The sequence below is a fragment of the Indicator indicator genome, chromosome 12, assembly GCF_027791375.1.
Source record: "Indicator indicator isolate 239-I01 chromosome 12, UM_Iind_1.1, whole genome shotgun sequence".
NCBI classification, from domain to species: Eukaryota; Metazoa; Chordata; class Aves; order Piciformes; family Indicatoridae; genus Indicator; species Indicator indicator.
Genome location: NC_072021.1, coordinates 8,872,786 through 8,890,725, shown reverse-complemented (window position 1 = coordinate 8,890,725; position 17,940 = coordinate 8,872,786). Strand labels below are relative to the sequence as shown.

Below are 17,940 nucleotides of genomic sequence, written 5' to 3'. Positions count from 1 at the left end.
GTCTCTAGCCCCCCGTCCCCCCTCCCCCCCGCCTCTCCAGAGCCGTTTTTTCCAGATCCCCCTGAGAAGGAACTGCGACTATTTTTAGGCTGCGTCTGTATGCTAAGCACAGAGGAATGTGGCTGGGAGCAGGGCTTGCTGGGAGATAGGCTGAGGGCTGGCGCCTACCGCAGTCCCGCGGGCGCTACTCGCAGGGCTGCCCGCAGCCAGGCAGACGGAGCTCACTGCAACCTCCCTGCAGCTTCCCAGGACCCCAGACTGGGGCTGTGATCCTCAGGGACCGGGCAGCCAGAGCCAGGCTGTGTAACCCGGCTGCGTCTCCGCTACAGCGCGGCGATCTCTAACGGCAGCGTTACCCCCCTCCGTCATCTGTCTCCGGGCACCAGGCCCCCTGCCACGCTGGGCGCCAGCACCGGCGGGCACTAGACCCACAGCCAGCGCTGCCGCTTCGCGGGCGAAGCGAGTCACTGGCTCTGGCTCTGGCCCTGCCTCCGCCTGACCACCGAGGACCAGCCCAGTAGTGCCAGCCGTTGCGGAAAGCCCCACAGGCCGCCGAGGCCCGTCCCCCTTCCGGGGTCCCCTCGCAGTATGGGCGGGCATCGTGGCGCGCCCCAGCCAGGCCCCCGCACGCCGAGGTCAGGGCGGCCATGGCCCTTTCCTCCCCTCCCCCACCTTATGTAACGCGCGCCGCCGCCATTGGCCGGCCGGACCGGGCCGCGCGGGCGCCGGGGCGGGGCCGCGCATGGCAGTGCCGCGGTCCCGTCCCTGCTCCTCCTCCTCCCGCTCTCGGTCAGGCGGCGGCGGCTGCTGCGGGGCCGCGCGGAGTCTTCTCCACCCGCTCTCCAGGGCCGCCCAGGCCGGACTTCCACGCCCGGTGAGAGATCTGCGTCGGCTCCTTGTGCGGTGGGGCGACCGTGAGTGCGGGTCATGGTGTGTGGGAGAGCGGCCCGGGCGCGGCGCGGCAGAGCCAGGCCCGCCCCGAGAGCAAGGGGGGCGGTCTGGCGGCGGGGCCCTCTCCGCACCCGGGGCTCTCTCCGCTCCCGGCCTCCGCAGGGCCGCCTCCCCGCGGCTGGGGCTCCTCAGGCGTGACCCGTTGCCTTCCTCGGCCCCTTTCAGCAGGGCACGTGGTGGGGCTGGCCCTGCTGCGGCCGCTCCCCCACCCCGCCAGGCCCACCCGAGTGGCCGCGGCCTCCATTTGTTCCTTGGCGGCTCGGGCCGGTGGCTGCCCTCTCGGTGCTGCCGGGCGAAGGCCGAGCTTGCGGCTCCGCCGACCCAAGCCGTTCGCTGCTCGGCCGCGGAAGCCAGGGCACCTCGAGCTGGTGTTTGTTTCTGGAAGTGACAGCGGAAGCAGCTGTCGGTGTCCGCTTTTAGGACTTGAAACTATGCTCAGGTGCTGATTACTCAGAAGGAAATGTACCTCAGGCTTCAGCCTCGCTGCTCGGTGATGCCGTGCTGTTGCTGTTACGATTTGGCAGCGCATTTTTCTGTGGTGGTTGGTTTCTTATGTGCTCAGGCGTTTCTATTTCAAAACAGCAGGCAGGTTTGCTGGACTCCGGGTGTGCCTGATAAGGAAAACAACACTTACCTATGTTGTGCAATTGCAATACAGATTCAGCCTTATAGATGAGCTCATCATTCGTTTAAACAAACTTTGGTGTTATCTCTGCCCCTTAGAATACTTACAGTCCAAATAATCGTAACTTCCCAGTAACTGAGTATTCACTCCCTGTGTTTCAACCCTTGGTGTAATTTGCAGTATTTAAACTCTTGGGTTGTTTGGCTTGGTTGTCATATGAAGGTTGACGTATTTATGCAGACGGTTTTGCTCATGTTTTCTTCTTTGTACCTAAATTAAAGCCAGCAGTTGCCAGATCCATGCAAGCTCAGCGTGGCTGGCTGTAGCAGTGTGCTGTTTAAGCCCTTATCAGTGGATTAAAATACAAAGTAATATGCAGACACTTCATGACAATCTTTATTACATCTGAGTGTTTTCTGTCAGGAGCTCCCTGACCTCTGGAGGGTGAAACAGAATAGTCCACTAGAACTGAAATAAACCCTACAGTCTCTTCTAGTGTATGCAAAGCTGTTGGCCATGCATATTCTCTTTTTTCTTTTATGGAAATTCAGTGTTCTCCTTGAGCCACGCTGTTCATAAACTGGCTGGGATGTTGTAGAGTAACTAGCATGCAGTGAAACACAGACTGGTATTTCAGTCTTCCTAACATTCAGTGCTATATCTAATGGAAACTGCTGAATGCCATGAGTGTTTCTGTGTGCTTGTCAGGAGAGTTTGTGTTTTCCTGTGTGCACTTTTGTTAGCCTCCTGGAGGTCTAGATTTTCCTTTAGGGGGGGAAGAGGAGAGAACACTGGAGAAATGGTGTAATACTCCTGCAAAGGGTTACACAGTGGTGTTGTACCCCACAAAGGACCTGGACTGTGGCCTGGGAGGTGCCACTTGGTACAGAGGAGCTGGTTTGTGTCTCAGGACCATCTCTTTACTCAGTGTAAAGTACCCTGGTGCTACATGTGCAGGACTAATGAATTTTGCTGGTGCTTCATGGAAACTTAATATTCATAGTGGTTTTAAGTGCTTTTCACACATTTACTAGGGGTCTGTCTTTGGCTAGGCCTTTCTCCCTCTTGCAGTGGAAGGCTGCCTGTCCTTGTGGGAAGGACTGCAGCACAGTCTTGTAGCCATGCACTGAGTACTGGGCTTAGAGCACAGGCTGCAGACAGGCAGTGACCAGCCAGCCTTCTGGAAAGGTTAGACTTCACTAGCCCTCAAAACAAGGGACTGCACAGCAGGCCCGTGCCTGTAGAGCAAGTCTTGTGCTCCTGTGGGAGCTGCACAACTGGATTGTGCGTGGGCCAGGAGGGATTGAGGAGAGATAACAGCAGAAAGTGGGCTGCTGCTGCCTTATGTAACCAGCTGTTGAGGCCTGCTCTGTCGCTGTGCCCAGAGCTAGCTGCCTGCCTGCTCTGGGGGTTGGCTGCAGCCTGAATCCACTGTCCCAGTGGGCTCCCTGCACACTGCTTTCCTGCTCCATAAGGTGGGATTTTGGTATCCTTCTAATGGCATGTGTTAATAGTGTTTGCTTCCTTTATGCGGCTGTGTTACACAGAGTCATGGCTTCTGCTGGGGATGGTTTTCCTGACTTCTAACAAGTGGGGATGTGAAGTGTGCTGAGAATCAGAATAGCTGTGAAAATGGCCCTGAGTAGAGAGAAGTGACCCACTGTACTCAGTGTTCCAGTGCTCATCTGCACCAAAGGGCAGGAATACAGCCTGGGTAATGCTTTGGTTTGCATTCCTCAGAACCTGTGTCAGGTTTCAGATGAAAAAGTTGAGTCTTCATCTGAAAAGAAAAACACCAAACAAACCCCCAAAATTTTACTCTATCTGTGGAAATAGAGGAAGAAGTTTCTGTGAACATTAATTGTTCTGACTACTGAAAACTTCAAAAGTAAATCTGGAAGCTTTGTAGGGGAAGAAGCTTGCCAACACCCTAGTAGTTGTGCATGCTAGAAGAATGACGCTGCACCCAGAGGGGCTATACACAGCAAAGAGCTCCAGCAGACCTCCGCTGGATGTCAGTTATGGGAGTTGTAAGCCTGACGGGCAGAGCACGTGGCTGCATTGTGCTCACAGTTACAGCTTCTTGGGCAGCTGGCAGCAGTGGTTTCTTGCTTTTGCAGTCTGAATGCCTTCTTTTCACTTGTAGATATGGCTCGTGGACAGCAGAAGATCCAGTCGCAGCAGAAGAACGCCAAAAAGCAAGCTGAGCAGAAAAAGAAACAAGGACATGATCAGAAGGCTGCAGCCAAGGCTGCCTTGATATACACCTGCACTGTCTGTAGGGTAAGGGGAACTGAAGACAAAACACTGCTGTAGGCAGGTCTGTCTGCAAGCCTAGGGCAGGATTTGTAGAAGGTGTTATAGTGGAAGCTCAAACACTACTTCGGGGGCTGCCTGGCTTCTCGTTCTGAGTGTTTGCATCTGTATGTGACTTGCTTACAGGTTGCTGAGCTATACTCAGGTATGAGCACACCTGAGAAGTCCTGTACAGATGTGGATAGTTCCCTTGCCTTTGGCATTGCTGGTAGTATGATGTGTCCAATGCAGAACATGTGACATCACTTCCTGTTTAGTCTCCAAGTGAGGCACCTTTTGTTTATGATGGAATTGGCCCATCACAGGCTACCAGTGCTGGTATGGAGACAAAAAGGAGTGGTGCCAGAAGCTCTGGTGTAAGTTTGATACACAGTAACCTCTCCTGGAGTAAATTACTGATTGGGAAAACACAGATGTGAGCACTGATCAGATTACATTTTCCTTCTGACTGGTTTTCCTGAATGGATAAAGTTGCCATTTCCACTTAAATGATCAGTCCCAGAATAGATTTGTCACTTTGCATGTCTTAAATAAGGTTCCAAATTAAGCACTGCTCACTGAAAGACTTGTAACCAGAGCTGCTGCTTGTGAAATTAGGCTGCAACAGCAATCCCTTTGGGCAGGCAGCTGATGCCTGCAGCCGTGGAGTAGCAGTGGTCTGAGATAGCTTGTGCCAAGAGGAGAATCAGTTTCTCCCATGTAACTTCTTGGCCTATTGCTAAAAGAAATAGCTTTAATATAGTTTTGATTCTGCCAAAGATAGATGTTCTTCTTGTAGGTATTGAAAAAGAAAATGGAAAGTAGGTGGGTTTGCCAGCATGCCAAGTGTAAGATCTGCAGGGAGATATATAGCAAGAATAATGCTGCTGATGAATGTGGCAAAACATAGTGATTGCTTAAAAAAGATGCTTAAAAGCTGAAAAAAAAATAAGATTGAATATTGCCTCTTGATCTGCAGCTAAATAAATGGTGCTTCTGCCAATAGAGCAGAGTTACTGAGGAGGCTTCAGGAAAGAGAAGGCATAATGGGGAAGGAGTTTCTTGTAGTATCCTTTACCTGCTGTCCTGTGCATAAAGTCCAATGTCTCTCTTCAATCAGACACAAATGCCGGACCCCAAGACCTTCAAACAGCACTTTGAAAGCAAGCATCCTAAGACTCCACTTCCTCCAGAACTGGCTGATGTTCAGGCTTGAAGTTGTCTACAGGTCATTACCTTTAATTTTCACATGATTGTCTGAGAAAGGTGTGTTGTGAGTCAGCTTTTTTACCAACAATAGCTGGGGCTTAAAACTTCCTTCGTTTTCTTTACTATGAAAATCAGCTCCAGTGGAAATTGGGCTCCTGAACTGTCCCACGGGAGAAGCCAGCTGATGCTGAGGGGAAATGGCTGTGGCACATCACTGTGCTTGGAGGCTGTGCTGAGGGTTTCCTGTTACTTCAAGTGGTCATCCTTAGAGTTGTGGGAATACTTTTTAACTCTTGCTTTTAAATGTTCATTTTGTTTTGGACAAAATAGTTACAATAAATACAACCTGTCTGTTGCCAGGAAACCTGTCATGGAAATGGCTGCTACTATTTTTCCAGCAGTTGAGCCTTGGTTTTTTTGTTTTGGTGTTTGTTTGTTTGTTTTAATGTGTGTCCTGGAGCTGTGCAAGTCAGTGCAGATTTTTTGCATTCAAATCCAAAACTGTCTCTGTGTTAACTATAGAAGAGATTTCCAACAGCCAGTTGTTAGGTAGTATCACAGAGGTTGAAAGGGACCTCAAGAGATCATCAGATTCAACCCCCCTGCCAGAGCAGGATCACTTAGGGTAGTCTGCACAGGAACTCATCCAGATGGGTTTTGAAAGTCTCCAGAGAAGGAGACTCCACAACCCCCCTGGGGAGCCTGTTCCAGGGCTCTGTCACCCTCACTGTAAAGAAGTTTCTCCTCATGTTGAGGTGAAATCTTCTATGTTCAAGTTTGAACTAATTGTTCCTTGTCTTATCACTGTGAGCCACTGAAAAGAGCCTGGCCCCCTCCTCCTGACACCCACCCCTCAGATATTTATAGACATTGATCAGATCCCCTCTCAGTCTTCTCTTCTCAAGACTGAATAGCCCCAGGGCTCTCAGTCTCTCTTCATAGGGGAGATGCTCAAGTCCCCTAAGCATCCTCGTGGCTCTCTGTTGGAAGCAACTGAAGGTGATGATAATAAAAGGCTGAGATGAGATCAAAAGCAGGGTTGTGGTATTCCAGTCAGGTAAGCAGCATTGTGGAACAGTTCAGCCTAACTGAGTTATTCTTGTTTTTTTGTAGGTGAAATCGTGGCACCTATTGACTCTTCTACTGTCAGACCTTACATAACAAACCTGCAGCTGCTTTTCTAAAACTGTTGATCAGCAAAAATGAAGGGGCTACAGAAACATTCATATTTTTATGCTGTTCCCTCTTGGGCTTCATGCAAAGACAGTTCCGTGTAAATGTACAGTTGTGCCCTATTTGGAAATCCTGACAGATCAGCCCATACTTGTTATAAAAAATTTTTTACAATTGTAACTATATTGATGTTGATATTGTGTAAAATAACTCATTTAATAAAGTAGTACTTTGATTTTACACTAGCACAGATGGGATCCTTGTAGAAGTTCTGCTTCAACTTTCTGCATTACCTGCCTTATGAAACAATAAAAAAAGACAAAGTGGAATTTTCCCCAGCCTGCCAGAAGGTGAGCAGTGTCATTCCACTGACAGTAATGTACATTACAGTAAGTGACTCTTCAGTCAGAAGGGGAGCTGCTTGGATTTCCTGTGCAGTCTGCTGCCTGCTTGAGCCACTCAGTGGTGGCCAAGCTGCTGGCTGAAGGCACAGCAAACCCCCTAGAAGCTGCATGAGACTCAGGAGGCTTCCTGCTAGGTGTTTGCCCTGTGCATTGGAGTCCAGTGCTGCTGCAAGCCATTCGGGATGGGATTCCATTGCTGTGGGGGATCCTGTTCCTTCAGGTCGTGCACTGGAGAGACTCTGGTTATCCTTCCTGTTTGGTAGGTGGCTGAGGAAGCTGAGAGGTGGCAGGATTGAATGCTGCTGGTTATACTGGCTTGAAAAAACAGTCACAAATAATAGGCTAAAGCAACTCTGCTCATAGCTGAAAAACTGATTGGAAAAAGATTCTTTTTTTTGATTCTATTTTGAGGAGCCAGCCACACATTCCCCCTGAAGTGTGTCTAGTTATTGCAACAGCAACTCCAAGAAATATGCAAAGTAGCCAGCCATTAATAACCTTTCTTCACAACCAGCTTCAAATAAGCCTGTTGGAAAAGAGCCAAAGTCACTAAAATAATATTGCTACTTTAGGAAATAGGATGTGATTAAAGTTGCATTGACAAGAAAAAGCTGGATAATAGCTCTGTCCAAGAAGGTTTGAGCAGCTAAACTTAATTACCCTTCACGTGTTCTGGGCTCAGTTTTAATCCCAGATGTACAGCACAGAAGCAGTGGTGAAACATCTGAGTTGTGCTGGAAGGTCTGCCACAAAAATCCCCTCTTTAGCCTTTGGAGGAGGTTTGCTGAAGAGCTCTTAGAGCTTGCGGTAAGAAGCAGTAGTGGAACTGCTGTGGTTTGCTGAGGTTACAGCAGATCTGAAGTTTGTGGCAGCCCAAGTGACCCTTCCTGTGCAGCAGGACTCTACATCTGCCCTTCAAATGGCTTCCTAAACTCTAGGACCATAGTCTCAAAGACTCATTCACTTAAAAGAATGCACTTGGTATTTTATTATATAAAGTCAAAGCCTTTGTCTTTGTCCACTCATTTGCTCCTTATTGAACTACTTCTGTGAGACTGGCTTCCTGTCCTCTTTGCTGTGACAGTACCTCTGTAAATACTCCTCTGGCATAAGGTCCCTCTGTGCTGCAGTCACTCCAGGATGACTTGTACACCACTCACCTTTCTAGATCCTGTTGAGAGTAGCCCAGGCTGCACTTGTACACCTGACATGGGAATGTAGCACTGCATTGAGTTTCCTTTCGTGTTGTCTATGCATTGATCCTGACAAACTGGCTCCCACTTGGCAAGAAACCTGCTCTGACCTTTGTGCTGTATGGGGAGAGGTACTGAAATGTTCTGATGCTGTAGCTGAGTGCAAATGGATAAAGATGTTTGTTGCACTGACTGATACCTGGTAATTGGTTTTCTTTGGGAGAGTGTCCTGGGTTGTCTCCTCCTAACCTGGTCCTGAGGTGCAGCATCTGTCCTGCTCCTTCCCTTCAGCCTGTAGCATTCGATAAAAAGGGTTTGTTTCCTAAACAGTCTCTTTGAGCACTGCAAAGCTGCCAGTCTGCATCCCCAGGGGATGGTTCATTTCAGTTACAGTTGTGCTTTCAAGACTTCCTTAGGGTGGAGCTGAGAATAGCTCATGAAGGGATGGGGCTTTCTGTATTGGAAGGCAAGGGTGGCCCTCTGTTCAGATCCCTTTGCTGCACTCCCAATTGCAGGAATAAATGAGAGCTGTGCCTGAATTGTAAAGGCTTTCTAAGGGTGGGGGGATGCTGCACTCACTGTGGGAGCTGGCCTTGTTTGGAATGTCTGCAGTGCTCCTTCCACCTGAAAGGTCAGAGGAAGGGCTGAGTTCTACATCCTCTCTCCCTGAGCTGAAGGATGGCACCCAGTCACTTGGCTAAAGATACAGCTAAGGCATCACAGAGGGAGTTGTGTTGTCTGGGTAGCTTTCAAAGCTGGAACAGTCTGGGAGTGTGTTGTACAGTTCTCTTGCTTGTATTTTAGATCTGGAGTTTCTGGGCAAGGAAGAATCTGTTCTTGTCCCAGCACTGGTACTTGTCAGCAGTCTGCTCAAGCAGCATCTCAGTTCTTCAAGGAATGTGGCACAGCTGTCCTCTGGAAAACTGCCCATGAAGTACAGGAAGTGAAATGTCCATGAAATACAGAAAGTGCAGGTCCATGAAATACAGCAAGTGAAGTGTGCATGAAGTGCAGCAAGTGCAGGTCCCTGCAGCATGGTGACAGCATGGCAGATGTTTGTGTGCTTCCTGCTGGGAGCTGTCACAAGCAGCAGTGTGCAGAGCGTTCCTGGAGATCTGTCAGAGGAGTGAAAAGGAGGAGAGGTCAACCCTGCAAAGACTGTCACCACAAAGTGTTTTCCTAACTCCTCAAAGCCTCCCTGGCATTGTAAGTGGTGTGTGCCATGCTGAGCCCTACAGCTGGAGAGGCACCACAGCAAGGGCTTGTCCCTGCCAGCTGAGTCAAGTGCTGCTTGTTATTGGCAATATGTGATGAATGGTGCCCTCATGTCAACTTTACTATCATCTGCTTCTAGTCTTCTAAGTCAACCCAGTTAAATGGATCACTCTTCAGAGGTCACATCTTCTGAGACTAGCAGTTGTTGGTTGCCTTTACTGGATCCTCTCCAGCTTGGCTGCTCTTGGTCCAAAGCATGCTGGCTGAGGCTAGTGCAGAGGAGCTGCAGCAGCTGCCTCCTGGCACTTGCATGCATCAGTGCTGGTAGCACCCAGGGGAATTCTGTTTGCTGCTTTGCAACAGCAGCATGTGGACTCACATTCAGATCCTGGTCTGCCAACATCCCAGAACCGTTTCAGGACCACAATTAATCTCCCTTTCTGCCTGTGAGAACTTCACAGCACCTCTCAGGCCAACAGGATGGAGCTTCATTTTTAGCTTCTTATCCCCAATGCGCCTTCAGGTTCTAGCAGCCATTCCCTGGGACAGATTTAACTCTGCTGGCTTGCATGGCTGCTTTTAGCTGCAAGTGGGGACTGCATGTTCTGCAAGGAAGTGGTGGCTTTGTTGTGAGCTAGCTGTGGATCTGCTGGAGGGTGACCATGGAGCATTTCCATCCAGCAGAGTCATTGAAGAATGATGTCTTCTGAGAAGGAAAAAGCTCTGACATGTTTGTCTGTGGCCTGCTGGTACTGAGAGTTACAGGCATGGTTATTACTCAAGTGGTTGCTCGTCTGCAGTGATGGCTGTTACAGTGATGCCTGATGCAGTGGCACTGCCTGTTGTTGAAGGAGGGACAGTCCAGATTTCACCTCACAGCAAGCTCTCTGCAGGATGGGAACAGACCAAAACAGGCTCTGTGTAAAGAAGCTCCTTTTCCTCTCTGCAGACAAACAGGGGGAGGAGGGAAATAATTCCCACTTGTGACTGGGTTTGACTGGCTGTATTTTGTGTTTAGAAAGTACATTTAGATTGGTTGTGATCTTAGGAAAAACTGCTTCACCTTAGTACATTTTCTAAGGGGCACCTACTGCTGCCAGCAGCTCTTAGAGATCAGTACTAGGAGAGAATATTTTCCTTAACAAGATCTAAGAAGCACTGCTTGTTAAGAACCCTGTTAAGAAAGGTCAAGAAATAGCAGACAGCTGCTTTTTGTTGCTGCAGTAAATCCCTCCCAAGACTTTGCTGCTGTGCATCTGAAAGCAGGAGCTGTTATGCAGCTGAAAGAATGTGACACTGTTTGCTTCAGAACTGTCACTAGTGAAGGAGAACTTCTCAGCTTCTGGGCTGCTGTATTTTTGTGAAGTGAGAGCTGAATTCTGCAGCACTGAGGCCAGCAGGAGCTTTGCTTTGCCACATGGTCAGTGCTCACGTGCAGAAAGGTGCTGGCTTGGACATCTCTGTGACATGCCTAAAGCGTGGTACTGAGATGAGTGGAACTGACCTGCCAGGGAACTGCCCCCTGCCAGTCAGACGACAATTTCTGCATGTCTAGGAGGTGCAGTAGTCTGTCCTGGCGAGTCTTCAGAGTGCTGCGCAAATGCTAACTGCTAGTACTGCCTTGTTGTGCCCTCTGGGTTTAGTCAGTGGTGGCCAGACTTCACCTTTTGCTCCTGTGAAGGGAGAGAAGCAGCCTGGCATCTGCAGAGGTGGTTTGTGGGGCTGCTACTCCTGAATGCCACCTGTCACAGAGGGGGAGGCAGTGGGTTAGAGAAGCACAACCATGGCCTGCAGTGCTGGACAGCAGCAGGACAGGTTGGTGCCTCCATCTCTGTAGCCAAGAAGGGGAATTCCTGCTGAAGCATGCTATGCTGGTCCTTACCCAGATACTCATCTCTCCAAGTACCCTTGAACAGGCATCTCAGGCAGGAGGCATGGACAGCCTGCTCCTGGACTTGCCCAGCTCAGCTGTGGCTCCATAAACACAACTCATGGCTGTCTTGGTATAGGGCCATGAATTGTCAGAAGCATACCTCAGGTGCTGGTTCGGCTTCAACTGGAGCAGGATTAGCCCAAGATTTCAAGTTTCCTTTGCAGGTGGCATCTTCTCTGCATACATTTTCCCTTAAAAAAATCCAAGCTGCTTATGATGCCGGTTTTTAAATACATGTTTTCAGTGTGAAGCTCTTGCTGCTTCAGACAGAGCTACAGGGATATTCCCCTTCCATGCTGATCTACATTAGCCAAACAGTAACCCCTTCAGTAAAACACCCACAAAAAATCAGAACTAAAAGCCTCCCATTGAAGTTTGTGACAAAGCAATTCATGGGAGTGACAGGATTAGCATCGTGGGGCCAGATCCTCCTTGTGCTCTTCATGTGAGCAGAGCTTGGAGAGCAGAGGAATGAGTGAAGCGGCCTCCAGCCCAGGCATTAATAATGGATCTCCTCTGCCTGGCAGAACAAATGAAAGCACCCTGGGGTAAGAGGAAGAAAGCCTCAGCTTGCTGCTGCAGCCTGCACAGGCAGCAAAGTACATTTTGTTCCACTTTTAAATAAGGAGATTTGGTATGTGCCTCCTTCTGCAGCCCTTCCACTCTCTGCTCGTGGCAGAGGATAAAGCTGTCCACAGCTGTAGTTAGTTCCATCCACTGCTCATGTGCCTGGGAGAATTAACTGGGCAGCCTACTCCTCTGGGCTGCCAAGCAGCCTGCTTTGGGAGGGTGAACATCTGCTGACCTTGGAGCCAGGCTGGGCTCTGAGTCTGCCCCTGTCCCAGCACTGTGCCCCCAGGCTGCTGGCTTCGCAGCTGGGTTGGGTGTGCAGCTTGTGGCAGACACCTGAGCCTCCTTGTCTCACCTGGCTCTTTCCTGGCCAGGAAGGCATTTGCTGTCTTTCTTACAGCTAAGCCATGTGGGAATGGATCCGTGGAGACAAGAGGCACAATCTGCAGGAGCAGCCCTGTGCTTGCAGTGTGGGCAGGACACGCCGAGTGGGGGCCTTCAGTCAGCGGCGTGGGGCTGCCGCTGCCCGGGAGGGGGTGGAGCAAGGAGGCAGCCTCTGGCTTCCTCTCTACAGCATGTCTCAGAGGGGTCTGATCTTCATTCAGCATGGATTTGCTGCTTTCCTTCCTTTGTGTGGTGGTTATTTATTGATTTTTTTTTTTCCTGCAAGAGTTGTTCTAGACAGACATTACCTGGTGACTTCAATCCTAGGAGGGAAACAAAGCAAATTCCAGGAACAAATTGCCCCAGAATCTAGCACAGTGGAATAATGCTGCACTTCTACCCCTCTGCCAGCAATTCAGTGGTGGTGGTTGGACTTAAAGTGAGTTCATAATGTTCCTGTCTAGGTTCTGCCAAGAAACTCTTCCCTATTTGTATCTCTGGGTTATTTTTGTTATCTCATTGTACCTGGCACTTTTCATGCCTCCAGAGCAAAGCCAGAAACTGTGCAGCAGTGCTGAGGGCAGTCAGGAAGGGTGAGGGTGCTGCTTTGGGTTGGGGTCATTTATTCTCTCCAGAGGAGCCTGTATGGGGCTGTTTGGCTTTGTGCTGAGGACAGCCTGGGTGGCACAGGGATGTTTTCCTTACTGCTGAGCAGAGCTCAGGCACAGCCAAGGCCTCTGCTGCTTCTCACCCTGCGGGTGAGTAGGCTGGGGGGGGCACAAGAAGCTGAGGGGGGGCACAGCTGACCCCAGCTGACCAAAGGGATATTCCACACCACATGATACCACACTCAGCATTCACAGCTGGGGAAGGGGAGGACATGTGGGGTGCTGGCATTTGCCTCCCAAGTGACTGTTACGGGAGGTGGAGCCCTGCTGTCCTGGACATGGCTGCAGAGCTGCCTGCTGCTGGGGAGTGCTGAATGAGCTCCTTGGTTTGCTTTGCTCGTGGCCTCTGCTTTGCCTATCAAACTGTCTTGATCTTAGCCTACAAGCTGCTCACTTTTACTGTTTTGATTCTCTCTCCCTCCCCCCTGCAGGTGAGTGAGCAGGGGGCTGTGTGGGTGAGCTGCTGCCTGGGGTTAAACCATGACACTCAGCCAGGTTCTCCCTTCCAGCCACAAACTAAGGCCTGCTGATCAGGGGAAGCTTCTTGCTGTTTCCTGGGTCTGAGCACCTGATTTCTACCATGATATAATTATTACACTAAAATCTATTAGAAGAAGCCTGTTTGGATGCTTCACAGCCAAACAGCAGGGCAAGGCCCTCACACCTGGGCTCCCCCTTTGCACAGCCTCTGAGCAGACCCATGCACAGCTGCATCTCTTCCCCAGCTTGCACCCACACGTGGCTGGGGATGCCTGCAGCTGTTGAGCCCCGTGGGTGGATTGGGCAGGCCTGGCATCGAGACCTGAGGTAATGTGGGAGGTCCTCAGGGTGAGGTGAGCACTGTGAGGGTGGTAAGAAGCCTACAGTCCAGGTGGTTAGAGCTACTCACAGAGTAGCATTGTAAATCCTTTACAGCATGTAAAGAGCCTCTGAGGTGGCTCTCAGCTTCAGGATGGCTTCCATCCTGCCCTTCTACAGCTTCCTCTCCAGAGCAAAGTGCCTGGGCTGGGCAAATGAGAGAAGATAAGCTCTAAGACACCCTGACTGCCAGCCGAGGTGGGGGAGATGTCTCCTCAAGGGGCTTCAGTGCTCTGCTGATCTGGACGGTTAGTTTAGGTGACACTTTTAGAATGTCAGTGTATGTTGAGGTCATGCCCCTGGAGTCTGGGTAGCTTTAGAGCATGCCCCAGACTCTTGGGTTTCCTGGATGGGCAGAGAAATTCAGTTTGTGCTTTAGTTTGAAATTTTACTTCTCTTGCTAAAGTCTTTTCAAAACGTGCGAGTCCTGCCCAGCTGTCTGGCTGGGGCTGCTCCAAAGCCCTTGTGCCAGCCAAGCTGGTGTTCAGCAGAGGCAGGGAGATCCTGCAGCTCTGCAGCCCCAGTGCTGCCAGTTCCTCAGCCATCTGAAATGGGAATGACTGAGATGGGGCAGAGGAAGCAGGGTGGGCACAAACCAGCAGGGAGAACTGAAACTGGAGCTGAGGAGAGGGTGTGACTGACCTAGAGGAGCACAGGGAAACAGGGACAGGTTGAATAACAAGAGAGTGGCATGGGATGGGAGGGGTTGAAGAAAATGGGGTGCTGCTAGGGGACAGCTAGGGAGCAGGTCTCAGCACCCCCTGGGGATGTCACGTCCTGAGGCACAAGGTGGAGGCCCAGGAGTCCTCTGCTGTGAGTGAGCCCTCATGAAACTGACTGCCCATGGACAGGGAGGGTGGCAGGGCCCCAGGCTGGGCACTCAGTCCACACACAAGCACCAGGGGTTTGCTGGGCTTGTTGTTTGGTGGTGGAGGGGTTAATTCCACAGATGAATCCCTGTGGGAAGGTAGCAACAGCAGACACCCACAGCTGGGAGATGCCACCTACACAAACCTAAATTCAGGCTCTGGAGCAGTTACTGTGATACAGTCTCCAAAGGCAGCCCCGCAGGCACCCTTCCTGTGCTCCAGCAGCAAGGGGAGACACTGCTCCAAGGACATGAGCCCTCTGCTCCAGGGGAGGAGACAGTCCCATTCTCTCATTTCTCATCTTTCCTTCATTAGAATCTGCTTTAGCTTTGAGCCTAATGAGACCAGAAGAGAAGGTGAGGTTGATCTGGAGGGTGATGGTAGGGAGCTGCAGATCCAAAGGAGGGGAGGTCTCATTGGCTTTCCTGCCTGATCTGGGATGGGCTGTAATGGCAAGGCCCTGCAAGCTTCATTCTTTGTGCTGGGTCCAGAGGTGCCACCAAGGCTGTCAGTCTGGAGTGTTCCAGCCCTGGAAAAGACCAAAGCATTGTGCTTACCCTGAGAGCACCTTGTCTGTGCAACACCCAACGGCCAGGCAGCAGGAAGGAAGCATGGGGGCTGCTCTCCCTGCAGGGCTGTGGGAAGCTGACCCCTAGCAATGATCCTCTGCAGCTGTAGTTTGCACTTGGTGTTCTCAACTTGCAGTATCAGTTGATTTGATGATCCTGGGGGTCTCTTCCAGTGTGGTTGATTCTGTGATGCTGCAAAACCTTTCTTATCCCAGCAAAGAGCTAGTGCTGACGTGTAACTGCAGATCTGGCCATAAGGTGTGGCAAACTGCTGGAGCATTTGAAAAATCAAACCAGGAGCTTCTAGAGAGTTGTGATAGGCTCAAAACCTGAGACTTTATAACTGTATTTGGGCATTTGAATGCACACATGGTTTGGAATCCCTGTGCTAGCAGCCCCACTGCCTGAGGCTCACACGGTTTGCATGCTGTAACAACCAGAGGCAGCACCTTCTGTCTTGGCCCCTGGCAGACCAACCCCCAGTGCTCATGCTGGGACCAAGGGCTGGTGCCTGCTTCCATCCTTAGGGACCTGGGTGAGTGCTGCCAGGACTTCTGAGCCCAAGGGCTGGAGGGGTAAATCTCACTGACCTTCCTGGGGGATGGGGGTGAGGTCTGATAGCACTTGCAGGGTGAGCAGGGCCAGTGCAGCCTGACCAGGCACAGCTGTGGAGCTGGGTAGCCCCCAGGACTGTCACCCACCCAGAGCTGCTGGACGCCTTCAGGCTCTGAAGGATGTTCTCTTACCAGGCATCAGATCTTGGCAGAGAGAGATCTTCCAAAACAAAAGGAGAATTTTGGCCTCCTCTCAGAGATGGTATCTGTCAAAAAAAAAAAAAATTACCAAAACCTCATGGCTTGGCACCTCTTTCTTGAGCTCTGCTCCTTTATCTGGCACCCTTTTCTTGAACTCTACTCCTTTACCTAGCCAAAGGTGCAGAGGAGGTGACACTCTCCCCAGGGGCTCCTGTGGGCTCTGCTGCTCTGCAGTCACCTGGGCCCTGCCATGGCAGCCAGCTGCTTGCTGTGCTGTGGCTGGGGTGGAGGCTGTGCAGCCAGGCAGCAGATGGGAGCAGGGGGAGGCCATGCTGGTGACTGAGCCCCCAAGTCCAGCCGTGGCTAGGTCAGCATTTGCTTGCAGCAGGGCTGGGTGCATCACATCACAGTCTGGAAGATGGATTGTCAGGGTGCTGAGAGCTTTTGTGCTCTTCACTTCTAACCAAAGCACAGAGTTCCTGTTTCTGGGCCTTACTGCTCCTAAGGTTTGGCCACATTCCCCACGTGTCACTGCACTGCAGTCAGCAGCTTTATGCTAGCTGGCATTTTGGCATCCTTCCTCAACCTCTCTTCCTCCCAGCTCCCTCCCTGAGAAAACCCTCATGGCTCCACTCCCTCAGGCAAACCGTCTTTTTACCCGTAGCCTAACCAGGTTTTTTTCTCTCTCCCTCCCGTAGCTCCTGGTCCAGGGACCTTCTCCAAGCTGCCCTGGACCTCTGCAGCACTATGCTGCCTTTCTCCCTTTTCCTGGCTGCCTCAGGTGCCCAGGAAATTCCACTTCATTAGAACATGCCCAAATCCCTCCTTCTCTTCCTTCTGAAAACCATGGAGGACTTCACCTACCTTGTAAAGCATGGAGCCAAGCCCATGCTTGGCAAACCAACCACCCAGCCATGTGCTGCCGGCCAGAGCCTGCACTTTTCCTGCTGCCTCCCTTGCTTCCCAACCTTCCCCTTGCCTCTGAGCCCATCGCACATGGCCCCAGCCTGGGCTCCATGGCGTTTTTGGCTGGTGTCCCTCAGGACTGCCCATTTGTGCACAGAGCTGGGGCTTTTGCACTGCCTGGAGTGCTGGAAGGCAGCAGGGTTCAGGGCATCAGCATCCAACAGGTTTGTGAGGAAAACTCTGCTGGATGGTGCTGTTTGCACCGTGATAGATGTGGACTGGATGCTGCCAACGGGGCTTAACCTGCAGGTGTATTTCAGACTCAAGGCAACAAGAAGAGGAAGCTGAAATCACCCCTTGATCTTTTGCCTTCATGCCAGAGAGCTTTCAGACCACGGTGTGCTGCTCTGGAGCTGTGGCTGCTGGAGCATGGGCACAGGAGCCCCGAAGGCCAGTGTCCCTGCTCTTGTGGAGAAACTTCCCCACAGGCACTCCTCTCCATGCAGGAAGGACAAACCCCTGCTGAAATCCACTTCCCTTCAGTATCCCTGGGTCATGGTGAGCCTAGTGTGCTACTGGCAGAGTAGCCAGTGATGCATAGCACTGTCTGAATACCACAGGAGCAGGCAAAGAGCAGTGGTGCTGGTCCACAAGCCAGTCCTGCCTTGTGGCAGCCTGATCAACTGTAAAGGTATTTCCAGGACTCTTCCGGTTCTGTTTTCCGTGGTTTCCATGAGTCAGTCCCTCCTGTAATTGTCACAATCACAGGCTCTGCCTGTGTCTGGGGCTCGCCCTCTTGCCCGGCCAGGTCCCTAGAGTGCATCTGCCCCAGCTTCATGGGGCTGAGAGGTGCCGACAGGAGGTCCTGTCCTGCTGGAAGCTCTTGAGAGCAGTCCCAGGTCTGTTGCTGGGTTCCTGGAGCACAGGAGCAGACTCAGGGGAATGTGCAGCACAGAACCAGACTCAAGAGATTGTGCAGCATATCTTTTTTGATAAATAAATTCCCGGGGCGGTTGGGGCGGGCAGCAGCAGCAGCAGCAGTTCAGCGCTCACCGCCTTCACAGCTGCCTGCAGAAGGAAAGGCAGCGGCGGGCGCAAGGAAGGGCAGCGGGGGTTTGCCGCAGCCGCAGGCTCTGACCGGCAAGCTCAGGGCAGCGAGCTGCGGCGTAAGCAGATGCTGAGCCACTGCATCTTCTACCTCTGCAGCGAAGCTGCGGGCTGCAAGCCAGCCCAGCCTGGGGAGCGCTTAAGCGGCCGCGGCCCCATGGCAGCCGCGATGGCTGCAGGAGGCTCAGCTCCAGCCGCCGTTTGCACTCAGCAGCGGCCGGCAGCACGCCCCAGGAGTGCAGCTTTCTGCTCCGCA

At 51.6% G+C, this 17,940-nt stretch overlaps 1 protein-coding gene across 1 annotated transcript; it reads left to right on the top strand.

Annotated features, from left to right (window-relative positions):
• The first annotated feature begins 791 nt into the window (after positions 1-791).
• ZNF706 (zinc finger protein 706) lies at positions 792-6,723 on the top strand. The gene is made up of 4 exons (XM_054385360.1): positions 792-874; positions 3,723-3,859; positions 4,992-5,099; positions 6,194-6,723. The coding sequence occupies exons 2-3, from the start codon at positions 3,725-3,727 to the stop codon at positions 5,085-5,087; spliced, it is 231 nt and encodes a 76-aa protein (XP_054241335.1). The 5' UTR covers positions 792-874; positions 3,723-3,724; the 3' UTR covers positions 5,088-5,099; positions 6,194-6,723.
• The last annotated feature ends 11,217 nt before the right edge of the window (positions 6,724-17,940 follow it).

What these genes read in the sequence shown, in the direction of transcription:
- ZNF706 (XM_054385360.1), top strand. Translation starts at nt 3,725, where the DNA reads ATGGCTCGTGGACAGCAGAAGATCCAGTCGCAGCAGAAGAACGCCAAA. An exon ending in ACACCTGCACTGTCTGTAGG is followed by an intron (nt 3,860 to 4,991) that starts GTAAGGGGAACT and finishes CTCTTCAATCAG; the next exon opens with ACACAAATGCCGGACCCCAA.